This window comes from Channa argus, chromosome 2, assembly GCF_033026475.1.
Source record: "Channa argus isolate prfri chromosome 2, Channa argus male v1.0, whole genome shotgun sequence".
Taxonomy (NCBI): domain Eukaryota; kingdom Metazoa; phylum Chordata; class Actinopteri; order Anabantiformes; family Channidae; genus Channa; species Channa argus.
In genome coordinates this window covers 3,900,682-3,927,833 of record NC_090198.1, presented here as the reverse complement: position 1 = coordinate 3,927,833, position 27,152 = coordinate 3,900,682, and the positions used below count along the sequence as shown (strand labels likewise).

Genomic DNA, 27,152 nt, shown 5'->3' with positions numbered 1-27,152 from the left:
GTGGCTGTAATATAAAAACATTATGTAGTAATAAATGCTGACAAATCATTTTGGGTTAATCACCTTTCAGTACACAAACCACTTCCATCTTTACCAACGGTGATCTTTGAGACTTAAAATTGGTAATTAATGATTAAAATTAAGTGTTGATTAAAATATTTTTTTCGTACTTTTACTTCTGTACAAGTAACACACACACAACCAATGAAAATCTTTACATTTCCTCTATAGTTACACACTTGAAAAGTCCCCATATAATGTTGCAGTAAATTAGCCCTAAAAACGTGTTCCTGTATTTTTGGCATATTGCTTTAAAGTAAAGTATGTGGCTCGGTGCTATTCAGTACAATCTGACCTCATGTCCTCACTCTAGGTACTGATGAGAGACATGGGAGCAAAAGAGAGTGTGACCAAGTTTCATCACTTTGATGTAGCAGCAGTCACAATGTCCACAATTTTAGAAGCTCTGAATCGGCGTTTGCGCCAACATTCCCAATTTGACATTTATCTCAGGACTATCAACGCTCATCTCCACAGCCCCAGATCTTCAGAGAGCACAGCTGTCTCAAGTCAGTTATGGCAAGTCCAAGTAAAGGCCTGTCTAACACATTCTCTGTAATTACAACTTAATCTAAGAACTTCACCTCAGTTTCTTAGTCTTCTGTCATTTGATCTGGTGACTGCACTTTAGAGATAATGGCTAAAATAACCACACAGATTAGTAAACTTTGTGACAGTACATGTAGTTTTTCTTACCCATTACTTCAACACTAAGTTCAATTCAAACTAAATGATTTTCTGTAATGCCATTTAAAAAAACATAACTCAGCATATACATAATAAAAGGTTTAATTAAAACTTGAGAAACTAACAAAATATGTAGCAGCAGTTTATTTTTAAAAATCATAGAAATCTTACATTTTGGTGGTGGGTAAACACATAGCTGGTGGGAATAAAAATAGAAGTTAAATACAATCAATATTTCAGCTTTTGAAGCCTGTCTGGTTCATTTGTCCATTAAAGTAGCCAAGCTACTGGTCCCACAGCAATTTGTGCATTGCATTGGCCAATAAAATGGCTAGACTGAACCAAAAAAACACACAATTTCTCTCTCACATACAGACACACAAATTCAATCAAACACACACAGACACAGACACACACAGACACCCATGCAAAGCCCACTTTGTAGCAGCACATAGAGCCAAACATGACCCTAGCAATAGTTGTTGGGCTAATGAGGCCATTATTAGGATAAAAAGATCACTTTAAAAAAAAAAAAAAAAAAAAAAAGGAGAGGCTCTTTAAATGTCCATTCATTTTGGCCTCTGCATAGAAAAATAAAAATGGCAAAAAGTCTAAATGGAGGTGTGGCTGGTAATTGATGCAAGCATTTGGGTGCAATGGGATTTAAAAACTACTATATTTCCCCATTGGGTTGCCCCTTCCCAAATGGGCCTTTGTTTACTGTTTTTTTTTCCAAACTTAAAGGTTAAAAAAAAAAAAAAAAAAAAAAAAAAGAAAGAAAGAAAAAAGTATGATTCCTGTTGGGGCCACAGGCTAAAGAAGTTACAGTTACGTTTCTGTGCCTGTTCCACAGTTTATCCAAAGCCAGTGTGAGTACCCATTATAATGACATTTAAATCCAAGTAATCAGCATGACTTTGAAAGGAGAAAAATACTCTTTCCATCAGAGTGTCCCAATGGAAAATGCTCTGTACAGTCAGCACATGTACAGGTCATAGACAACACAGAGTTGCATTTCTTTCCCTTATAGCCAGAACATATCAAATCGAATTAAGATTAGCAGTTGTCTTGTCAGTTTCGGTGTTTACTTCACTACTGTGGAAGGTGTCACTGTGGGGTTGGAGTTCACATCCACTGATTTTCATCATTGCTGCATCCACTCTGAGCAACTCTTCGGTTTTCTCACTACTAAGGGGTGGAGTCAGAAACCCTGAAGGGACCGGACAGCTACTGTGATTGTCCAGCTCCACGTCCTTGTAAGAGTAGGCCTTTTCCTGCACAAAGCAGCAGAAACATGCACATGACTAAATGGACAACAATTCAAACCAAATGCTCTTGAGACAGGACATTCAAAATGGGAACAGATAGAAGAGAATCAGAATTTTCTACCACAGATGGGCCGTCGCCATCTTAATCCAAATGCAACGTTCCGTTTTCCACAATACCAGCTATTTAAACTCTAAAACCAGGAAGGAGCCATAAGATTGTCTTCTCAATATGCTTACCAGCCATGTAATGTATGGGGCATGGGACTGGATGTTGTGCATGTCATCTCCAGAGATTCCTGTGAATGTTTTCATAGGCGAACCCCCGAACTCCCGTAGTGCCATAGCAAATGGTACCATCCACCTCACACACTCTTCTACCTCCACCCTCTTGAGAGCTGAATGGACAGAGGGATTGTCACCGTGATGAGTTGGGGCAACACAACTAGGGTAAAAAGCAGGGGGGGGGGGAGAGTTACTTCATCTTACCTGATACGTTTTCCACTAGCTCCAGAGAGGAGAAATGGAATAAGGCTGAAGCTGCAAGGACGCCATTAGAAAACTCCAGGCAACGAACATCCAGCATACAGAGGTCCAACAACTAGAAGCAGAGAAAAAGTGACAATTAAAAGATCAAAAGAAGTAAAAGAGGTACTTTTACTTTACTGAAGTGTTTCCATTTTATGTTACCTTAGAGGAAATCATTTTATTCTTTACTCCACTGACAGTTTTAGATAGTAGTTACTTTTGCAGATGTTGCCATATTTTTCACTATCAAAAGTTTAACAAAGTCAAGAGGTGAAGGACTTCTTAAATTGAGTAAAAGTATTTGAAGTGGTACGTGTTACTATGTTTTTTTTAGGCACATACTTTTGCTTGAGTAATGAGCAGTATGGCAGTTATTGGTACCAACTGGACTTGACAATTAGTGCGTTTGAGTCTCCACTCACACCTGGTGCTTTTCTGTATTTTTGTTATTGTCAACAAATCCTTGAATATGACTAAAAGCCATCCACCATCCCTAAGGTTTGTGAATCCAAAACCTGACTTAGTTCATCTGTGCCACAGTTCCACTGTTGCTTAAAAACTATTAAAAACATATTAGTGAGCGACAATGACCGACCAGATTACAAAAACCCCTCTGTAGTTTACCAACAGCTCCACAGACTAATTTATCAATTAACGGGAAAAAGCCTTAAATAAATTGTTAAAACAAAAAGCAGTCTGAGGTATCTGGAGATTGAATCATTATATTTCTCTTTATTTTGTAAAAATACTTAATGGATACAGCAATTACAATAAAAAAAATGTACCTCTGCAATTTGTGTAAAAGTAGCCTGTGGGTATCTAGGGATGAGGAGCTCATCTGTCTCTTTCAGGTAAGCCACCTGCATATAAACATTGAGCCAGGAGATGGGAGTCTGAGGGCTGAGGCTCCACTTCAGCTCCTGTGATAGAGAAGAGAGAAAGAGCAGACAACAAGCAATATTAGAGATGAAAACTGGTAAGAGTCCAAAGAGGGAAATGAGCAGCTGAGGTTTCTTATGATGTTTTTCCACCTCACATTAATCCAAGTCATGGAATTAATGTTACCGATACATGATTTGAGCTAACGTTGACATTTTAACAAGAAACGGGCTTCTTTAAACAAAAAGCTGCAAGGTGATTTCCACACGGAGATTTGGAACATTGCCACAATTTACACCAATGTATCCAAATTAGCTTGTAGGATGGATTGTTTCCACACTAAGATGAGAAGTTACTTCTCCACTTAGAGAATGACAAGCGACTCCTTTTACCTTCATAATAATGATTTCCATACTGAGAATCTCATCCTCAGTGCAGGCTTCATCTGTAACATAGGCAAACTGGTGGACCTTGGGAGGATACATCTCCTGGAGGAACAAGTACATGGGGTATAAGTACAACCACTCATGACAACCCACATACAGTACTGTAAACTAACAGTAAAATCCATTTGTAGAAACTACAAAACTAAGAGGCACTGAGGGGGATCATTGCATTTCGCATCCTCAACAGTTTGACTCTTTTTACCTCTACTTTGGCAGCAATGAAGAGACAGGTGATCCCTATGAGCTGCAGCGTCGATTTGAAAACATTTCTCTGTGTGGCCATAAAGCGATCAAAGTAATCCTGAGCAAGGTGGTACGTCTCCCTGTGCAGCTTGTACACTTCACTCACCTGAAAGTCATACACACAAAATCAATGAGCTGATGCGGCGTCCTGTGATTGTAATACTTGATTTGCAAAAGTCATTTAAATAACATTAAACAGTGTTAAGATAACGACAATGATGGAAAATAGATCAGGTCTCATGGCAAAGCTTTGTTATTAATTTGGGGTATTTGAATCTGTCTTAATGTTTGGATTGTTGATATTCAGTGTTTAGTAGGGCTGTGCAATTGATCCAATTTTCATTTCATTTACAATTATGGCTTTTAATTCTCATAAAAACAAACTAACTGGGAGGGGAGAAAAAAAATAAAAAAATAAAATAAATTGTGCCCCGTTCTGTTGCAGAATAATACTCTGCCAGGCTGCAGCATGTTTAGTAATGGTGCCAACCAGCGATTGCGCGCAACAAGATTGTTCACCTGCTAGCTAAACCTGTTAGCAGGGTGACCGTCACGCATTCAGGCAATTCTATCACCAAAGAACGATAGAGCCAACTAACAAGGATTACGATGGTGAATTTAAGTCAGTGGCCAAGGGTGGGACACTGTCTGGGTTCGGACCCAAAGAGGCTTGTATTCAGACTACAAAGATTGTTTAGGTGGTGTACCATGGCCATCTTGCCAGAAATATGTGGGTTAGTCGGGTGAGAGAGCAGGGTATTCGACACCCGTACAGTAAACATTACCTCGGACTACTCCTGAGCCTCAGGAGCTAATCTGTTACTTTAAAGGTAAATTCGGATTATGCTGAAGGAAAATGTACGCATAAAAACAGATTTACTTTCCCTCAGAATCGACTTAGGTGTTGGGATCCAACTCGAACCATAACTCGTAGCACAGCAAGTGTCAGAATGAGGTGCTTAACACAAAGTGCTCAAAGATGAGTGGATACACAAATACATCTTTATTTACCCTACAGCAAAACACAGTATAAACGCTCTGCTATGGTGTTAAAAACAAGTGTGACAGGTGTGTCAGAAAAACCAACAACAACATGATAGACCTCACACAGTCTCCCTTCTGCTTCTGTTTGTTTTTTGTTGCACGATTTTGTCAAATATTCGTGATCCCAGTGGAAAACAACTGTGATGATTTCTGCAAAAATCTAGCAGCCCTAGTGTTTAGCACATAACATTTCATTTATTTCTTTTCTGGTTCTAAGGTTGGGAGGCTGTAACATTTCAGGTTCGTTTATTCAGGGCTCCTCCCAGTCAAACGTACACTTTATGATTGTGAGATTCCTCCTTTACACTGTGCAACAAGTTAATGGCACACTTCCCTGGTGGAATACTTAGTAAAACCAAAGCAGTATTCTCCTCTTTACTTCAGCATTTTTTTTTAGGAAAGAGCTGATAAAAATGTAAGAACAATTAAGTCTTTCTGTATGTATTGCACCAATACATGGAACAATTCAACTCAAACTGCCTCTTGCATCATTTTAATGTGAATCTGTAAATACTCCCTTGATTAAATTTACATGGTGCTGTATTGAGAAAAAGAAAAAAAAAACTCAGATATCCCATCTGTTTCATTAGGGCTAAACTGCTTCCATGTAGCCTTTATCACCAATACAGCAAGTTATAATTTGATATGAAGAAAACTATTTACAGATTTTGGATATATCACACTGAATTTGGTTGATCCATTTCTGAACACTGAAGAACTCCAGTAAGAGCAGCTCATTAAAAAATAATTTTAACTATTTGTGAAACATGTTGAATGATAATAACCTACAGGACAAATCTTTATTTACATCATTCCATGTTAAGAATAAAAATACACATCAAAAGTAGTATAAGAATGTCCACTGACACAGTGGACCCTAAATGTTTAGCAGTCACAAAAATGAATTTGAATAATTAAGGTGTTTTATATTCTGTCTACAGCAGCTGTTAAAAGAAGCCACAAAAGCTAATTTCATTATAAAGTAGATGGTTATAAATGTATTTTTCTCATCTACAAATACAGCTAGAAAGTGATTTTATAAACTGATGAAAAAGGGGTGGTAAACTAGTCATTAAGACACAGACCTCCATGAGCCAGTCCAGAAGAATTGCCCTCATCTTGGGAAGGAGATGAGGATGCTTCTCCATCATGCGGACATCCCTGGTGTAGGTTTTATCCTTCTCCAACATGTTGCTCCACACAACATCCTTACTGGCCCAGCTGAAGAACAAGAAAACAAAAAGGTGAAAATTGGGAGGGAGTCTTCCAGGTGTGGTCAGAAGATTGAAACATGTCAACTAGACTTCTTGGTTAGAAGAAAAAAAAAAACAATTCAGGTTGCTTCTAACGAAAGAAATCCAGTTGACACTGATCAATTATAAGGAAAAAAAAAAAAAAAAAAAAAAGAGACAAAACATTAATGCACTGTAGAAATAAACCACTGTGCTCCACAAGGTACTTCCTCATTTTACTTTTGAGCATATAAAATGTCTACCACATCATACATAGAGTACAAATGGGTGATAGGTTTACTTTTTCCACTCAGCTGTATGTAGATCGATAAAAGAGAGCACAGGTGGCTGCCGAACATGGAGAAAATCAACCACGGTACTTACCACAGTACAGGGAGTGGAGCACAGTGCACAGGGGTTACAAATATGTTGTTAAAGCTGTAGTGGGGAAAGCCAGCATTTATCAGGGAAACTGGCTGGTCCTCTTCTTGATCAGGTGTGGGGATGCATCTGTGTGGACTTGTGTAACCACCATCACTACTCCAGCCCAGCTTTACAGGAGAGAGTTCACACCACAAAGAAATGTAAGTGTAACTAAGTGGAAAGTGGATTGAGAGACTAAAAAGTACACTAATTAAAAGGGTGCACTGACCACTTAACGAAACAGTTAAGTCAGAATTAAGTATTGACCAATGAGCAACTGAGCTGATAGAACATCCATGTTTTACTGGACACAGTACAGAACAAGTGGTGAGACTTGACATGTGGGGCCATGGATACATGATTAGAACTGCGGCATGGGCTGAGTGTGGAAGGTGTTGAAAAGTAACTAAGCTTACCTCACATTCACGCTGCTTCTTCTTTGTCATCTCTGCAACCTCCTCATCATCCAGATCCTGTAAATGCTGATGATTACAGAATAAAAACTGAGTTCAAACAACAGTGCTGGTTCTATGAGATCCACATCAGAGGGGAAATTAAATACTGTCCTGACAGCGTTTTAATTTGAAAGCACCACCAACAAAAATGCATTAATAAATTCACCTACAGTCATATGTAACTCAATACCAGCTCCCTCCATCAGGGATACTTATGTGAAGCACCATGCACTTAACTGCATTGATGAATAGGTCTATACGTGACAGCAAATTTAGGTTTTGTGCTATTCAATTAGGCCTGCGTGTGCAGGGCAGTAGAGGCTGCAAATTGAGTTTAGGACAGTGAAGGGCTCACGTCAGTGTGTAAGCCTTTCACACTACTTACAATGGCAACATCTGCCTTCCTCTTTCTCGCTCGAACTGCATTTTCTTTAGGCGCCTCGGGAGCAACAGACTTGGCTTGTGTCTCTTCCCTGTAACGGCACATATACATGTAGACAGTCTTCATGAGTCCATAGCAAGTCGTTTTACCAGGCTTAGACAAATCTACTACTGTGGTCAAAATAAAGTTTCATAGCAACAAGCTAACTGGGGTTAGCCGGATGGCTAAAGCTCAATCCACTTTTCTTTCTGTCGTCAGACACACGCACGCAAACACACACAAGCGCGTCAAGCGCTTGATATCGCAAAGATTTCAATCAACATTTAACTTACCGTTTTCCTCGCATTATACACCGAGGGGCTGGTTTCACTTTCTGAGTAAACCTGTGAATGATAAGTGTTAAACTTTGATTCTGGGGGGTAAAAACACATGAGTTTACTCCCAACCCCCACTCACTCAACTCCCTCCTTCTGACAAAGCCTAAATGAGCCTGGCGCGGGGAAATGAAAACGGCACACAATGTAAAGTCAAAATTAAAGCGCCACAAACTGCAAATATATTATTGAAATTAGTCGATGGCTAACAGCGGACGTCATATTATCAGCTTGACGCGTCTACTTTTGTTTTTCTGAAGGGGACTTGGTCATTTTCCCTCGCTAACTTTGGACAGCTGCCTTGTCACATAATGGCCGAAAGACCCCGCTAAATCTCAGACGCCTGTCTCCTCATTTCACCATAACTAACATTAACATCAGCACCACAGAATCCCAGATGACAAAGGCGACATTTCCAACACTCAAGGAAACTTTGAATATATTGTCCCTGTTCCAACTTGTTGCACTTTAGTTAGCACTTAAGTCAATGTGGCTATAACCTGAAAGTAGCTTGAACTCAAACACTACGGAGCGATAAAGTTTGGCTCACTCACCTCAAGATTACGTCCTTGAAGTTCACTCTTATCCACGTCCTTAAAAATAAGATTGAATACGAATTTTGTATAATTTGACGGTGTGTTGTTCGGACTCAGAGGAGCTGTGTGTTCAAGCTGAGCTAGTTCCTCTGAGGTGGCGCCTTGTAGGGAACAGATGACTTCAAGCATCAACGTCAGGGAGGAGTAGATTTAACTTGGCGCTAAATCTCCAACTTCGCCGCCTCTTTATAGTTCAATTCCCGATCCAATGACCACAGTTTAAAACATGTGGCGTAAGCAGGGCTCGTGCATTTAATACAATCGAGCAATATTGTGCTAAATAAAAATAAAATTATGTTTAAAATTTAGCCGGCAAACTGAAGGCGTGACTGTGGCGGTGACAGCTGCAGGGGCGGCGCTTCCGTAGCGGAAGTGCAGAGACACCGCGTGGCTAGTCTGTCAGATGTAAACAAAGCTTGACTTCTCCAGATTAAAGCCAAATACAAGTGAAAACGACCAATTTAATGTGAGCTAACTGAGCCTCTTCGTTCTGTCATCTCTACACGTGGCTGTTATTCGCTGTCATCGTCCATTATTTACCAAAATATAAACTACGCTAACTTGCGGATGCTTCTGCTGGGGCGCCCGTTTCCAAGATGGGTTGCCATGCTGGTTCTTATCCCCCATTGCAACAACGCAGTCCTTTTCAAAACCTGTTTACAGTGTACTGTAGGTGGTGAGGTAATTTGAAATAAACATTGTTTTGTTTGACTGTGACTTAGCTAGATTTTAATTGGTTTATTAGTTTAAAATTTGTTTTATAAGACATAATTGACCTTTGGATAGTCACGTGATCTCCACACTTTAGGTGTAGAAACAAAAGATCTGTTCTCAGTTGCCCAGTACTCGACAAAAACGGGATCATGAAATTTGTGGGTCTTTTTGGACGCCTGAAATCTGTGGTCATTGGAATGATTCATGTTAAAGCTTTACCAGGTAAAGTGAGACTGGCTGACCTCTGTTCTCCAATGTTCAAACATGATGTTCAAACATGACGTTTGAACATTGGAGCAACAATTCTCTGTTAAAACATGTCCCGCAGTGAAAACGTTACTAAGGCAAAAGTGCACAAAATGAAGGTAAAGCTAATGAAGTAAAAGTACTAAACGCAGAAAGTGCAGTTGATCTTGCAGCTAATTTAAACTACAGTACTACTAAGTAGTTTATTCCACATTAACATATTGTAGTAGACAAGCATGTTTTGTGTGAAATAATTTATTGTAATAATCAGATTATCATGGTAGAAGAACACATACATGTTTTGTCTTTGAACTGTGGGAAAGTAAAAGTATTATTAAATGCACATACTCAATAAAACAAAGACACTTCAAATCTGTACTTCAATACAGCACTTGAATAAATGTACTTAGTTACATTGCAGCATTGCAAATGTGGGAAGTAAATTGTCTCATTCCTTTAATTATATATAACCCTGTTTATTGTCATATCTCAGGCGCCCCCCTTGGTTGTATGAAAATGTCCCAAATCATTGAAGAAGCATGCACGGAAGCATCAATCTACCATGATGCCGGGATTGTAAGTCATTACACTTGGCGTGAATTGATTACGCATTTTAAAGGAAGGTCTTTTAAAGGCAATTCTTTAACCTTTGCTTGTAAACCCCTCTTTTAGGACGGTCTCATTATTGAGAACATGCATGACATCCCTTACTCGTTTTCTGTGGGGGCTGAGGTCTCTGCCTGTATGACTGCAGTATGTACTGCTGTGAGAGGGGTCTGTCCAGTCCTGCCACTTGGAGTGCAGATACTGTCGTCCGCTAACAAGCAGGCGTTGGCTGTAGCTCTGGCTTCAGGTTCCGTTTTTCGATCCAATCCTTCACTGTTGTGCTGCATATGAAGTCAGAACCACCTAGTTTGTTGTTGCTATCAAAGCCAATATTTATCAGTTAAAAAAAGATCTTCAGTGAGAACTGGAACTCAAACAGACAAAAATGTGCTACATGTGCGTGTCAGACTTGGCCAAAACTTACATGTATTTGATGGCAAGAGGAGTAAACTCTAACCATGTGGTAATTTTAGGGACTGGTAGGTGAATGGTTGGTGTCCAGCCATGTTTAATCCCAGTCCAACATAATGTCATGACATTATGATGACCTCTATGCTCATAGGTCTGGATTTCATCAGGGCTGAGGGTTTTGTCTTTTCTCATGTGGCTGATGAGGGCCTCCTGAATGCATGCGCTGGAGACTTGCTGAGATATCGTAAGCAGATTGGAGCTGAGCATGTGCAGATCTTCACTGATATCAAAAAGAAGCACAGGTGAGTTCACCATCAGCACAGTTTGAGTCGAAAGCAGAGCCACATGACCCACTGACATGGAAAATTTGATGCTTTACATCTCTTAATGCAAATGTAAAAGTTGCTTCTTTCTCCTGATTATACTAAAATAATGGCAGGACGAACAAAGTTTGCCAATGGCCATCTTGGGTAGTAACAGGTCGGGTAGAGTTTCAGAAAATTTAAAAAGCTAAAATGAAAAATTGTTGTTTTAATTTAATGTTTTAACTTTTGACTCAAACGAAAGATTCAAATAGCCTTTTAATTCTTAAAAATGGACTTCAATTTGAGAGATTTCCAGACTCCTAAGAGTTTGGTTAAGGTTCATTGTATTATATTTTATCCACTGTGTGCATCCATGTGTTTTCGAAGCTCCCATGCACTTACATTAGATGTGAGTGTTGAAGAGACGGCACGCGCCGCTGAGTTCTTCCTCTCAGATGGCGTAATCATCACAGGAGCATCCACTGGTGTTCAGGCTGACCCACAGGAGCTCAGAGGTACCTCCAAAAAATATTTCATACAACCAGAAGCAATATGATGCTGTTGTAATCACACCGTATGTGGCAATATGGCATGATTTTTTTGGAATGATTAGAATTTTAGATTTGCTTGATTCAATTTAACAATTAAATAAAATCAAGAAAATCAGTTTGAGAACCGTATAAATTAACTTGGTTGCCCAATTTTGCCAATTAAAAAAAAAAAAATTAAAATATCTGACCTCTCTTTTACCTAATATTATTCTAAAAAAAAAAGTTTTTTATTTTGTCATTGTGGTTTAAGTGCAACACAACACAGTGCGATAAGGTAAAAGTGAAATCACTAAAATCAATTAAAGTGCTACACTATAATGGTGGTGGTATTGGACTAGCTCCTTGTCGCACCATCATGGTGTTGATTTGAACAGTGTGAGGACCAGATGTTTAAAGATCACAAGCACCTAAACCTTTAGAACTGTACATAGCTATATTTACCTGGTACAGCGTTTCACTTTTGTACATAGTGATCCACTGTAATTAGAATACTTCATACTGTACATCACTTTGGCCAACGAGGGAGTGAGGAAGGGTCAGTTTACAACGTCGTTCTCATGGCAACACCAGGGCTGCTATTTTAAGCTGCCTCCAAATCAACAGTAAAAAACTCTGGTGTAGGTAATTCAGCCTCGGTTTCATTAACTGGGCTGTTGCAGAGCAGAACAAACACACATTTACACATGTTCCATTTCCCTCACACACACGTGCACTTCCTCTCTTATTAAGACAAACATGCAGGCAGTGCTGATACTGTTGTTATGCAGTGAGATGCACTGCAGCTCACATGCCAGTGAGGTTAGTGTCTACTGTGTCCAAAGATCACTGTGGGGAAGTCCCATCTCACTTTTACAACACACTCTATCGATAACATTAAAATTAGCATTCATGAACACGAGCATGCTGCATTGATAGAACCATAAGATGCAGTTTAGCATGGGTGACTCACTCTTGTATAAGTTTTTTTTTTTTTAATTTCAAATGCATCCATGTACAGAGGACATGGATTTGTGAGAGTTAAGGAGAAAATAAGTGTACTTATTTATTTAAAACTTTCATTCTTAAAATTCCATGGAACTTTAGTTATTAGTTTGTTTATATCTCATGGATTTATCAAACTATTTTTAAAGCTGGCGTGCTGTTTTATTTTTTCCTCTGCAGATGTTTCCCAGTCTGTGAAAATCCCAGTGCTGGTTGGTTCTGGAGTCACCTATGACAACGTTGAACGCTACCTCGATGCGAATGGACTGATCATCGGCTCACATTTTAAGAGGGGCGGGCACTGGGCCAAAACAGTTGATTCAGAGCAAGTGACAAGATTCATGGGAAAAATACGTGAGCTTCGAAAATGAAAGGAAAGCTTTTCTGTATCACCCCATCGCTTTACAAATATTGATTCTTTTTTTTGGAGAATACAAAAGCTTTTACTTTCAATAAAGGCTTTACAAGGTATTACTGTCGGAAGTCGTACATTTTATTTGTAAAAGGTCTTTTAACTCTGAATCTCTTTACTTTCTGTTACTTCCTGTACTACCATTTAGCACACATACAGTACCTTAAAAAAAGGGGGGTGGCTGTAGCTCAGTTGGTAAGGCAGTCGTAAACGGGTCAGTAGTTCTATGTTCCTAGTTCAAAGTGTCTATGGGCAAGACACTGAACCCCCAACAGCCAATTCCAAATTGGGGAGGGTTGCATGATGAAGGGGCATCCGGTGTAAAAACTGTGCCAAAACACGGAGACCATAATCCGCTGTGGTGACCCTGAACTCACCGGATAAGGACAAAATAAAAAAACCTAAATAAAATAGTACCTTAAGAGAACAAGATTTATTACATTTCTTTGGTACATTTTATAAATAATACACAAACAATAAAGCAGAATCTGAGTGAATGTAAAATGAACAATCTTGGAACATATAAAAAGGTGCGTACCAGCAAAAAAAATTAATAACAGTACATTTAAAAAAACATAAACAGATGTTTTGTCATTCCTGAAGCAGATTCCGTGTGCCATAAGAATAAAATAAAATGTAACAAAAATGAAATTAAAATGAAAAAAACATGAGCAATACCCCAAATACCTTGAAATAATCATTTTCTATGCAATTCTGGCCGATTCTCTTTTACAACATTGCTTCAGTTCATTGAGGTTTTCGGGCATTTCCCACCACAGCATTTCATTTGGGTAACGGTCTGGACTTTTTTTGCTGACTAAGCTATTCCTAACCCTTAATTCATTTGTTTTGATTTGGATGTAAATTTACTTGTGTGCTTCGGATCGTTGTTCTGTTGCATGAGCCTATACCGACCAAGTTTTAGCTGTTGGACAGATGGCTTCACATTTGCCCCTAGAGTTCACGGTCGACTCAATGAATACAAGGTGCCCTGGTCCTGTGGCTCCAGATAAAAACCACAAATCATCACACCTCCACCGCTGTGTTTGAAACTCAGTATGGGGTGTTTCTGCTGAAATGCTGTGTTTGGCTTTCTTTAAACATGAAGCTGGACATCAAGGCCAAACAACGCAACTTTGGACTCATGTCTATAGGATATTGTTCCAAAACTCTTGTGGTTTGTTCAGATGCAGTTTTGCAAAACCTCAATTTTGCTATAATATTGTTTTAGACGGAAAAGTCTTTCTCCTGACAACCGTTCTGAACAAACCGTATTAGTTCCGTCTCCTTCTAATTGTTATGTCATGGACTTTAACATTTAACATGCTCAGTGAAGAATGTATGCTCAGAATGCTTCAGACCAGCAAATTGCTTAAACTGCTTTTATAGATGTCTGCAGACTTGCTGTTGATTAGTTAATAATAGGCTGATGATTTGCCGCAAGTGGGTGCTACTTAACCTTGTGAAACCCTATGGAAGCAGTAACGGGTTACTTTAGTATTGACCACATTTTTGTTAAATAAAAAATGTCATAGTAAAAAAAGTTAAAAGTTTTTGTTTGCCTGAAATTGTATTTGCCTATTTTGCTAAGGCCCTTTACGTTTAGATGACTTATACTATGTTTTCACACACACAAAAAAAACAAGGAATCAGGCCACTAACTTTTGCACGACTGTATTTTTGTTGTCCAATACTGTACAGGTTTAATTCTAAAGCTAAGGCACACAAGATAAAACATAGATAATAAAAGCAACAACTAACCAGTCAAAATGTGCCATAATCTATCTGCATCCAAACAAAATTTTCTCTGTGTCACACACTGTAACTGCAACAACACCTTATAAACTCACACACACAACTTTCTATACACCCTAGAAAATGCAAACGACTCACCTCTTCTCATTTGATAATATACAAACATAAAGATGCGTCTTTTCTGAATTTCAAGGTTTCATGTTCTGTGCATGTGCACATTACCTACATTAGAATTCAACTAAAACTTTATGTTGCTGTGGTGCATTTGGCTAACGTTCCATCATTTTACTGCAAGACAAGTGAATCAACAGTGTGAAATGAGACAGCAACGGAGCAATTTTGTGGCACCATGCTGTGCACTGGATTATGGTGGAGGCAACTTGAGACACACCCTTTCAAAAGCAGTTACATTCCCCCTTTTTCAGTTGTTGTAGAGGCGCTGGCTGGGCTGCTTAAAGTGGCCGTAGTGTTTCTCCACTGAGGAGAATCGCAGCTTAGTCAGGTTCTGCCTGTGGAGGGAGCTGCGGCTCAGCTTCCTTCGCTCAGCCTGAGTCCTGGCCCGCTGGATAGCCAGCAAATGGACATTGCAGGGCAGAGGGATTCCCCAGGCAGCCAGGTGCCAAGATATGTGCCGCCTCACTGCCACTGGCCTGAACAGACAAGACGGGAGGGCTGGAGTATGTGTTCAAGAAATATTCATGCAAATGCAATATAAAACATCAACTATTACTGTGGACCACCTCTGTGTTAATATTCTGGGTCCAACTAATGACACTTACAAAATGTCTTTCCATTTTTGATGCTGCTCCATTTTTAAGAGGTTCGTTTTTGCACCAAGAATTCGTACAAAAATCCACAGATATGAACATTACTCCAGTTTATTACTCCAGAGTATTATTTTCTTAATGCTGCTCCTCTTGTATATTAGAAGACGTGGACGAACGTATTACATGGGCTAGGAGGAGGTTTAATTTCAGTAAATCAAGAAGCCTGGTGCAAAAGTGTGACAAAGGAGATGGCAGCATATAGCTGAAAATAAGAGGACAGTGGATTCCAACTGTGATGGACAAACATGGGAAAACAAATGATTCCCTTTACAATATGGCAAGTATTGCAGCATCTGTTGGGACTAAAACAAGTGAGAGAGATGGTACAGATGGACACACAAAGGTCTTGGGCGGAACAGTCTCACATTGAGATGAGGAAGTCGAAAGTGTAGAAAGAAACAACAATCCACACTCATCCATAAACACCAAGAAAATGGCTGGTAGTGGTTTTCTGGGAGTGGTGACTAGGGGTTGAGAGCAGACCTCAGAAGATGCCTTATCGCCCCCAGGACATTTACTAATCGAGTCCCAAAATCACAAGGAACATCAACATCATATTTTAAGTGATGGGAAGAAAGATAATTGGAGTCCCTCAAGACACTGGAGGAGGAATGTACTGATTGACCGACAGATGGAGGATTAAGTGTAGATCTGGGGGGTCATAGTTACAGGTTTGCCAGCCAGTAACTACTATGGAGCATAAGAAATAAGGGCTTGTCCCTAAATGTTTATGATTTGAATCATTAGTCGACAAACAACAAAGTCACACTTGACCACTGCACAAGCATTTGATTTTCCAGGTGAGTCAGAGTGTTGCTTTTAGTGAGCCTTATCTCAACGTTACCCAAGAACAGTTTTACACTGGATTTGGGTACAGATCTACTTAATATCCTTGCAATTAAAGAAACTAAAAAGAAGAGGATCTGTTGCATGACTGGACAGGAGGCTGGGAGAGCTTCACAATAGCTTAATATTCCCATTTTCACTTTATTGTCTATTGTGGACTGTGAGTGGTGTAAATTGATCAATGCTTATTCATTTTAGGCTGAAGATTGAAGACAAAAGCGTGTAAAGAGAAAGTAACCTGGAAATGTCCTCTACTTCTTCGTTGTCCTCTTCATCTCCCAGCTCCACCTCCTCGGCTTCACTCATCCTGGGTCTCATCTGGTAGACAGACATGCTAGGGTGCTCGATCAGGAGGTTCTCCAGGGGGTCCACTTCAGTGGATGACAGCAGCTCGTTCTCTGTGAAAAGAGCACGCACTGTCTCTGAACCAAGAACTATTCAAATTATACAAACTGGGACATTAATGTGAATCTAGCATGGGTTATCTCTTACCTGGGAGGTTAACTATCACCCATCCTTCCTCCTCCAGCTCCATCAGCTCCTCATAAGTGTCGTCTGCTGCCTCCTCACCAGTGCTCCCAACCAGATGAGAAAGAATCTTTCCGATCATCTTTATGCTTCAATTGCAATCGGTAAATAACAAAACAAAGCATGTGAATGAACACACCGGATAGAAATGAAACTTTCATGTAAGCTGATGATATCCAATAAATCAATGTAATAGTGAATACCGCATTAAACCCAATTAAAATGTGGTTCTGGCACGGACACCTAAAGCCTCTGCTGCACTGCTTTCATGACTCCTGCTCAAAAACCTAAGCAGCTGCAGTTGGTATGTGGCTGTAGCATCGGGTCATTGGGTGTATTTAGGACGACACAGCTGAGAGAACACAATGATACAGGAGGCTAAAATTACACTGACTGAAGACACATTATGTAATCTTGGACACTGTTTTAGATTACTTCCACAAAAAAAAAGGAAAAATATTTTATTCAGCACCTCAGACTGCAACTTATTGACTTCATGTCAAAATAACGTTAATTTTTTTTAATTACTTTTTAATCCTTTTGTTATTGGGTCTATTCCAACGAGTTTTTGGGCCATAATATACAGTACCATGCTAAAATTATATTTCATGTATTAGTTTATTTACATTGTTTCGGACTTAAATAGATCCACAAATCGTGGTAACTCTCCCCCCTCAAAAGCTGATGTCTATTGCCTGCCTGCCCTGAATAATGTCACCAGACACCTTCCTGTAAACACAGACATACTGCGGGACACTGTCCCCTCACCAACACGCATGCAAAATAATTACACCAACCAGTCTGTTATGACCCGGTTTTCACAGAGCAAAACAGCTGAGTATTTGCTCAGAAATTAGTGTTTCATCCAAAGGGAAGATCTACTGTCGCATACATTACAATACCGACGATATTAAACCCGAGTAAATAACAAGACGGCGGTGCTGCAATATATAACACAGCCAAGAGGATTTAAGAAATAAAAAAAAAACACGCAAATCTATGGCTCATTAAAGGTCAGCTGTGCTCGGTGATGCACTGACTTACCTGACTGTGTCAATGTGTTTTTCTTCAGCTCCAACGGTCGTACACAACGGATCCAGCTGCGCTACCACAGCTTGTTTTGATCTCAAAGTTGTTTTTCGAGTCCTCCCCGTGTCCGGACACGTCACTGGGAACGTCACTGGAAACGTCACGCCCCATAAAGGTGTGGCGACTGTACGTTCCTGCTCACGTCACATGTAAACAAATTCACTTTCTCCTTCGCACGATAAGATCAGGGCTGTTTTTCGGCAGAGGACATAAATGTGGTCGCCTATCGTGGCAAGCTTTGTTTAACATTTATAATTTTTAAGTTGAATATCCATAACTACATTTCCGATATCAAGAACTGCATTTTTTAAAATACAAAATATCTATAACTGCATTCTGACGAGTAGGAATGAACATTTAAAATATCTACAGTTACATTTCGACTAGGCACAAATGCATAGTGTTTATCGGAAATGACGCCACGTTCGTCATTGCGACGTTTAGCATTTATTGGAGCCAAAGAATTTCCATTTTCATTTAGTCATTTATCCGAAGCGACTTACAAGTGAGGATTAAGGGAGCAAAAATCTACAAAGTCCTGTCAGAAAGGTATTTACAGTTCATGAGATGCAAGTGCAAGAAAGAGCAGAAAGGAAGTTTTTTTTTTTATTGATTTCAGTGCATAGGAAAGTGTGGAAGAGTTCTGTTTTCAGCAGTTTTTAAATATTGGGGTGAGTTTGCTGAGCGTGCAGAATTTGGTAGCTTTGAGATCACTGAGCTAAAGATTTCAAATTTCAGATAACTGAAATGTATTTATGACTGGTCAAAACTGTAATTTAAGATATGTGTAACTAAATTTTAACTAGTCTGAATTTTAATTAATGATATATATATATATATATAATTACATTTTGATTAATCAGAATGTCCCATTGACTAGAATGGGAAAATGAATTTTACATATCTAAAATTTAGTTCTGACTATCCATAATGCGAATTCCAGATTTCTTTAATTAAATTGTGACTAGTCAAAATTAAAAATGACATTTTGTCTAGTCATAATTTCATTTTAAGATACATTTACAAGATATCTTTATTATCTTTTTGGATGACTCAAACTAAGATATTACTAGTTGAAAATTTAGCACATTTACAACATATCTTTATTATCTTTTTTTGATGACTCAAACTAAGATATTACTAGTTGAAAATGTAGCACATTTACAACATATCTTTATTATCTTTTTTGGATGAGTCAAACTAAGATATTACTAGTTGAAAATTTAGCACATTTACAACATATCTTTATTATCTTTTTTGGATGAGTCAAACTAAGATATTACTACTTGAAAATTTAGCACATTTACAACATATCTTTATTATCTTTTTTGGATGACTCAAACTAAGATATTACTAGTTGAAATTCAGTTATACATATCTGAAAGTGAAATTATGATTGGTCAAAATGTAATTACAGATATATTTAATCACAGTTTTGACTAGTCAGAAATATGTTGCAGATTTCTAATATATGCTAAAAGGACAGCTGATATCTGCAATGTCATTTTGGATATCTGGAATTTGAATATTGACTAGTCACAATGATATTAAAGATATCAAGAATTCAGATTACAAATAGTCAGAAAAGATTTGTAGATATCTTTGTTTCATTTTCCGACTCAAGTCAATAGGAAATTCTGACTAGTCAAAAAATATCTTTTAATTACAGTTTTGACTAGTCCTTTATACATTGGAGGTATGCATAATTTTAATTCATTTGCTCCAATAATACAACAGCGCAATGAGGACAATGACGTCATTTTGGATGTCAAAAAATAAGCAACAGCAAAAAAAAAAAAGCAGGGGCCGTGACCAGTTAGCGGACTTTCACATTAAAACACCAGACTATTGAAGCACAGCATCTAATAAGCTCGGTGTCTCCTGAGGTCTGATGCTGTGTTCTGATAGATACTGACTGATACCAAAAGATACATTTAGTAAATATGAGAGAGATAGTTTTAACATTAGCTCATTAACACTCGGCGCTGATGACATAAATCTTCATAGGGACTGGGAAGACTTCCGGTCACCTGGTTACTGTGTCCGTATTACCTGCAGCTTAACCTCGATACACACAGTGAATTTCAATGTGCAACGGTTAAAACATAACAAATCACTGGACGTCCACAGACAATCTACTACTGAAGCATCACTAGAACATGTGATAACGCTAAAGGTAAGTTAGCCTGATAGCTGTTAGCATCCTGTTTAATTCAGGTAAATGTAAGCAGCCCCACGTTACCAGACTTTAGTCAGCACTGGATTAGAATGAATTGAGTTTATTCTACAGTGTGTTTTAGTTATACACATTTATTCGCTGTGCTCATTTATCTCTCCAGTTATTGTGGGTTTGTGAGGATTATGTTCAGTTTACCATCAGGTCATTGTTTAGTGGTGCTGTTATTCCTCATTATTTAATTAGTTAATATTTGAGAAAGCGCTTTTGCTCTAATAATTTAAAGCTGTTTTATCCAGTAGACACCTTAACTAATAGTCTTTACTCACAGCAGGCTGCATTATGTCTATATATCTTTCTAATAGGTGTTTTTTTATGGTTCTTTCACATATTTTGCTATTTAAATTAATGCTTCTTCATCTCTTGCTAATGTCATTCTGGTTTCCCATGCATCACCTGTCAGCACACCTGGTCCAGCACTAGCAACACAGATTGGCTAAAGACACTCAGACAAGCAGCTATGACGGGCGACTGTGGCGCAGGAAGGTAGAGTGGTTGTCCACCAATCTCACAGTTGTTGGTTCAATCCCCGGCTCCTCTGGTCACATGTTGAAGTGTCCTTGAGCAAGACACTGAACCCCAACTTAGTTGCTCCCGGTGAGTGTTGGCCAGCTGCATAGCAGCTCCCCCATCGGTGTATGAGTGTGTGTGTGATTGTGAGTGTGAATGGGTAAATAAGAAGCAGTGTAAAGCGCTTTGAGTGTCAATAGGTAGAAAAGCGCTATATAAGTGCAGAACATTTACCATTTACCATCTATGACACTGTCCAGAGTATAAGCAAAGCCTTAGTATTCATGACATGGATGTAGAGGGGACATTTGTCACTGAGACACAGAAATGTTGCATTTCAATACTTTACAACCAAGAAATACCTAAATTACACACAAACAAGACTTATAGTTAGATTACACATGAACTGACTCATCTGCTTGTGACAATAAAAACTTTAAATTTAAATTAAAGTTTAAATTTAATTTAAAGAAATTTAAAGTCAATGTTATTTAGAGTCAATACACCAAAATATTTAGTTAAACTTTGTAGTTGACTGTTTGCTTCAAGAAAGACACAACTTCACCTTTCACTTAAAACACAGAATTTTAGTTCTCAGATTTTGTTTAGTGTCCATCTGGTGCTAGTGTGAATCATGTCAAAGTTGTTAGCTGAGATAAATATTCCTTCTGAATAAAAGCATATGGAATACTTATGTAATGTGCCTTGTTTACATATGAGAGAATGAATAATACATTTGCAAATCAAGTTGGTGTCTTTTATAATATTAAGGTACCAAACCATTCTTGTGATGTTCATAACTTTGAAAAGCTACTTCAGCCTTCAGCCACTCTCTCTGGTTATATATCAGTGTTATGTACAGCCAAAAGTAGAAAACTAGCAAAACTAGAGATAATCTATCAAAAATGTGGCAAGTATATAAACAAATGATTAATAATAATTTAATAATAATTGTAAAAAGTAATTAACATTTATACAACAATTAATTACATTATTTGTATCTGTATTATTGTCAACAGGTCACATTGACAATTACAATACCATCTTCCCATTGTTTTATCTGTTTTACCAGTGCACAGTAACTGATTGTGCCTTACAATGCCAGGGAGAGAAAGAGCTATAGACTATTATAAAACACATAACAGGAAAGTGGTTGAGATGAGTTTGTCCTGACATTTGGGAATGAACTCCAGCTTTATGTAAAACCTTTCCCCGGTAAATTTCCCATTGTCATTATAATCCATTTTTATACATGTCTGCAGATTGAGACTGCAGTACATATTACATTACACTATTTGCATCTAAATGTAATTAGATTCTAACTTCTAACTAGTTTTCTGGCTTGTGTCTATTGGTTGTTCTGTCCTGTTTTTTCCTTTGTATTTATTAATTATGTATATGCTACTTTTGGGCAATAACACCAAGACACATTTTTGTTTTTTTTCTTGGCTGATTCTAATTACTACAATATATTTTGCAGTAAATATATGTCAAATACATGGGAGATTCAGATTTTTGAACCCCCTCAGGCATGACGGTGTTAGTGTGATGGTATTGCCAAGTCAAAATCCTGACATGAACTAACTATTATGTTCATGGTGAGGGGTGATGTACATTAACCATGAAAAACACTGACTTGATCTGCCACTTTATGAATTTATTGGTTCTCTGACATGTAAACAAAACTAAATCAGAATGGAGATTTATCATAATCACAGTACAGTATGTTGTAACAATCTATAGAACAATGTTTTTTCTTCTTTACTACAAAGAGACAAAGTTGTGATTCTCACATCTGCCTGTCTTAAGTACTTATCTTAGAGAATATTAGAAGAAACATATGAGACATGTGAGACAAAACTATATCTATAATGAGCAAAGTTACAAAGTTAGAAAGATATTTCGATAGTCTGCTGCGGAGTAAAGACTATGTTAGTTAAGGTGTCTACTGGATAAAACAGCTTTAAATTATTAGAGCCAAAGCGTTTTCTCAAATATTAACTAATTAAATAATGAGGAATAACAGCACCACTACATAATGACCTGATGGTAAACTGAACATAATCCTCACAAACCCACAATAACTGGAGGGATTACGCAAATCGGAGGTCACTAAAATGAATGTTGAATGTACTTTGCCAAAACAATGTCGGACTCAGTAGTTTTTTCTGGACCCCTGCTAAATCTGACCAGCGACGACATGTACACCCGCATGTCGTCATTCAACCGCTGGCTGTCTAGGTGGTGTCCAGCAAACGATGTGGGCTACATAGACAATTGGAAACGTTTTGGGGGAAAACCTAGGCTGATTGGGAGAGATGGCATCCATCCTACTTTAGATGGTGCAGCTTTCTTATCCAGAAATATGGCTGGTTTTATTAGACAACCAAAAGAATGACAATCCAGAGTTGAGCCTAGGATGCAGAGATCCAGTCCTACACGCCTCTCTGCAGTATCCTTACAACCGTCACCCCCCCACAACTCCAACATACCTATAGAGACTGTGTCTGTTCCCCGACCAACTAAATTACATAAACTAAAAACAACAACAAGAGGAGTTTATCACGATAAACTAATAAAAGTTAAGACTACTCCTCTTACAGAACAAACCCCCAAAACTATTAAATGTGTATTATTAAATATCAGATCTCTCTCTTCTAAATCTCTGTTAGTAAATGACTTAATAAATGATCATCAGTTCGATTTATTTTGTCTCACTGAAACTTGGTTGCAGCAGGAAGAATATGTCAGTTTAAATGAGTCAACCCCCCCAAGTCATATTAATTATCATGTTCCTAGAAGCACAGGCCGAGGTGGAGGAGTTGCAGCAATCTTCCATTGTAGCTTATCAATAAACCCTAGACCTAAACATAGTTATAACTCATTTGAGAGCCTTACTCTTAGCCTTTCACACCCAAACTGGAAAACTCAGAAACCACTATTATTTGTTATCATGTACCGTCCTCCAGTCCCTTATTCAGAGTTTTTGATTGAATTTTCTGATTTTCTATCTGATTTAGTGCTTAGTACAGATAAAGTCCTTATAGTGGGTGACTTTAACATTCATGTAGATGCTGACAGTAACTGCCTCACACTGTGTTTAATTCATTATTAGATTTAATTAGTTTTTCCCAAAATGTAAATAAACCCACTCACTGTTTTAGTCACACATTAGACCTTGTCCTTACATATGGAATTGACGCAGATAATTTAACAATATTTCCTCACAACTCTCTTCCGTCTGACCATTTTTTAATATCATTTGAATTTACAATAACGGACTATATAGCAGTTAGGGAAAAATTCCACTATAGCAGATGCTTAAATGAAAAAGCTGTCAACAAATTTAAAGAAATTATTTTTTCATCATTTGCTTCATCATATGTTAATACAATGGAAAGTAGTCTCCTTAATGTTACTCCTGCACAAGTAGATGATCTTGTTGACAATTCTGCAGCCTCACTACGTACAATACTCGATAGTGTTGCCCCTCTGAAAAAGAAGGCAGTAAACCAGCAGAGGTGATCAGAGGGAATTGTTGTTCCAGAAATTTAGAAGAATCTCACTTAGCCTGGAAAAACTTTTTAAAAATGTACAAAAAAGCTCATAGTGATACCAGAACAGCATATTATTCATCATTAATAGAAGAAAACAAGAACAACCCCCGGTTTCTGTTCAGCACTGTAGCCAGGCTGACTAAGAGCCATAGTTCTGTTGAGCCTACTATTCCCTTAACTTTGAGCAGCAATGACTTCATGACTTTCTTTATGAATAAAATTGTAGCTATTAGAGAAAGAATTCACCAGATCCTCCCCCCAACAATTACAGAGAGATCTTCATGTACAGCAGTGCTAGAGTCATCGATAAGGCCCCACTCCCTGTTAGACTGCTTTTTACCCATAGATCTCTCTGAGCTAACTTCAATTATTACCTCATCTAAACCAACAACCTGTCTGCTAGACCCTATTCCAACTAAGCTGCTCAAGGAAGCTTTACCCTTAATAGATACGTTCATATTAGATATCATCAATCTATCTTTAGAAACAGGCTATGTACCACAGGCCTATAACGTAGCTGTAATTAAACGCCTACTTAAAAAAACCCTGTCTTGACCCAGGTGTTTTAGCCAATTACAGACCAATATCTAATCTCCCCTTTATTTCTAAAATAATTGAGAAAGTAGTTGCAAAACAATTATGTGATCACCTTTATAGGAATAATTTGTATGAAGACTTTCAGTCAGGATTTAGAGTTCATCATAGTACAGAAACAGCACCAACGAAGTGACCAACAATCTTCTCATGGCATCAAATAATGGACTAGTGTCTATACTTGTTCTGTTAGATCTTAGTGCTGCATTCGATACCATTAATCACAACATTTTATTACAGAGATTGGAACATGAAATTGGGATTAAAGGAACTTAATTTAAATCTTATCTATCTGATAGATTTCAATTTGTTCATGTTAATGATGAATCCTCCATGCAAACAAAGGTTAGCTATGGAGTTCCACAAGGCTCTGTGTTAGGACCAATACTTTTTACTTTATATATGTCTCTTTTAGGCAACATTATTAGAAAACACTTAAATTTCCACTGTTATGCTGATGATACCCAGCTATATCTATCTATGGAGCCAGATGAAAATAATCAGTTAATAAAGCTTCAAGCCTACAAGACATCAAGGCCTGGATGTCCCACAATTTTTTACTTTTAAACTCAGACAAAACTGAAGTCATAGTATTTGGGCCCAAAAATCTTAGACATATGATGTCCAACCATATAACAATATGGTTGGACATCATATCCAACAACTCTAGATGGCATAAGTCTGGCCTCCAGTACTACTGCAAGGAAGCTTGGAGTTATTTTTGATCAGGATTTGTCCTTTAACTCACATATAAACCAAATCTCTAAAACAGCCTTCTTCCTACTACGGAACATTGCCAAAATTAGGAGCATCCGGTCTCAAAGTGATGTAAAATGGTCCCTAGGTTGGACTACTTTAACTCCCTACTTTCAGGATGCCCCAGTAACTCCCTAAAGAGCCTGCAATGAATCCAAAATGCTGCAGCCAGAGTGCTGACTGGAATTAGCAAGAAAGATCATATTTCACCTTCACTAGCTTCTCTCCATTGGCTTCCCATTAAATTTAGAATAGAATTTAAAACCCTGCTTCTTACATATAAAGCTCTGAATGTTCAGGCTTCATCATATATAGAAGATCTCATAGCACCATATCATCCCAGTAGACCACTTCGCTTTCAGAATGCAGGCCTACTTGTGGTTCCCAGAATTTCCAAAGGTAGAATGGGAGGTAGAGCCTTTAGCTATCGAGCTCCTCTCCTGTTGAACCAGCTTGCAGTTCAGATTCGGGAAGCAGACATTCTCTACTTTTAAGTCTAGGCTTAAAACCTTCCTCTTTAATAAAGCATATAGTTAGTTATAGTTATGCTGCTATAGGCTTAGACTGCTGGGGGACCCACCCCCCAAGCCACTGAGCTCCTTTCCTCCTCTTGACCATCTCTCCTCTCCTCTCACCCCACAATTGTCACCACTGTATGTCATTAACTCTGTGTGTTCTTTCACGTAGTTGTCTTTGTCCTTCTCTGTCCCCCTCTGTCTGTCCCTTTCTGCAGGTGTCCCCCTGCTTTGAAGCTGTGTGTCTTCCAGCATGCAGCTACTGGTCCTACCAATCTGCCTGATGTTTTGTTGTTGCTTTGTGTTGCTCTGTTCTTTTCTCTCTTCACTTTCCACTCACCCCATCCGGTCGAGACAGATGGCCGTCCACCCTGAGCCTGTTTCTGCTGGAGGTTTCTTCCGTTAAAGGGAGTTTTTCCTCTCCACTGTTGACTATGGCTTGCTCAAGGAGGAATTGTTGGGTTCTCTTTATACATCTTTATAATCTTGACTTTATTCTGTAAAGTGCCCTGACATGACTTTGTTGGGAATTGGCGCTATATAAATAAAGTTGAATTGAATTGAATCGAATAAATGAGCACAGCGAATAAACGTGTATAACTAAAAAACACTGTAGAATAAACTCAATTCATTGTAATCCAGTGCTGACTAAAGTCTGGTAACGTGGGGCTGCTTACATTTACCTGAATGTGTTGTGAGCTTATGCTATCTGAGCTATCTCGTTATATGAGCTAGTTATATGAGCTATCTCGCTCATATTTATTAAATGTATCCTTTGGTATCAGCCAGTATCTATCAGAACAAAGCATCAGACCTCAGGAGACAAATTACTCTCAAGTGTTTTAATGTGAAAGTCCGGTGACTGGTCCCACCTCAGGTTTTTTTTTTTTTGTTTGCTTATTTTGGATATCCAAAATGATGTCAGAGACATCAGTGCGCCATTTTGGCACATATTAGAAATCTGCAATATATTATTTTATATATATATAAATCTGTGATTAAAGGTATCTGTAATTACATTTTCACTAGTCAAATTACGACTAGTCAAATTTTAATTTTGAATATCTGGAATTCACACTACGGATTGTTAAATTTCAAT

General features: G+C 38.3%; 3 protein-coding genes across 5 annotated transcripts; 1 reads left to right on the top strand and 2 right to left on the bottom strand.

The window, feature by feature from the left end:
• Positions 1-1,255: 1,255 nt before the first annotated feature.
• Positions 1,256-8,806, bottom strand: ccne1 (cyclin E1). Of its 2 annotated transcripts, XM_067494942.1 has the most exons (12): positions 8,573-8,710; positions 7,977-8,027; positions 7,648-7,735; positions 7,224-7,289; positions 6,769-6,935; positions 6,238-6,373; positions 4,068-4,214; positions 3,812-3,907; positions 3,326-3,460; positions 2,502-2,613; positions 2,253-2,410; positions 1,256-2,021 (listed from the first exon to the last, which is right to left on the bottom strand). In XM_067494942.1, the coding sequence occupies exons 2-12, from the start codon at positions 7,988-7,990 to the stop codon at positions 1,788-1,790; spliced, it is 1,353 nt and encodes a 450-aa protein (XP_067351043.1). In that variant the 5' UTR covers positions 7,991-8,027; positions 8,573-8,710; the 3' UTR covers positions 1,256-1,787. The 2 variants fall into 2 exon arrangements, with proteins under 2 accessions (XP_067351043.1, XP_067351042.1); XM_067494941.1 differs by lacking the exon at positions 7,648-7,735 and having other exon boundaries at positions 8,573-8,806.
• A 542-nt stretch (positions 8,807-9,348) lies between these two features.
• zgc:162297 (uncharacterized protein LOC555865 homolog) lies at positions 9,349-12,899 on the top strand. Its single transcript, XM_067494944.1, has 6 exons — positions 9,349-9,550; positions 10,068-10,150; positions 10,247-10,427; positions 10,743-10,893; positions 11,284-11,411; positions 12,609-12,899. The coding sequence occupies exons 1-6, from the start codon at positions 9,478-9,480 to the stop codon at positions 12,797-12,799; spliced, it is 807 nt and encodes a 268-aa protein (XP_067351045.1). The 5' UTR covers positions 9,349-9,477; the 3' UTR covers positions 12,800-12,899.
• Positions 12,900-13,254: 355 nt separating this feature from the next.
• Positions 13,255-17,985, bottom strand: si:ch211-260e23.9 (uncharacterized protein LOC555795 homolog). 2 transcript variants are annotated; one of them, XM_067494947.1, is made up of 4 exons: positions 17,841-17,985; positions 16,761-16,885; positions 16,507-16,666; positions 13,255-15,245 (listed from the first exon to the last, which is right to left on the bottom strand). In XM_067494947.1, exons 2-4 carry the CDS (start codon positions 16,876-16,878, stop codon positions 15,017-15,019), a joined length of 507 nt encoding a protein of 168 aa, XP_067351048.1. In that variant the 5' UTR covers positions 16,879-16,885; positions 17,841-17,985; the 3' UTR covers positions 13,255-15,016. The 2 variants fall into 2 exon arrangements, with proteins under 2 accessions (XP_067351048.1, XP_067351047.1); XM_067494946.1 differs by lacking the exon at positions 17,841-17,985 and adding an exon at positions 17,000-17,201.
• Positions 17,986-27,152: the final 9,167 nt, after the last annotated feature.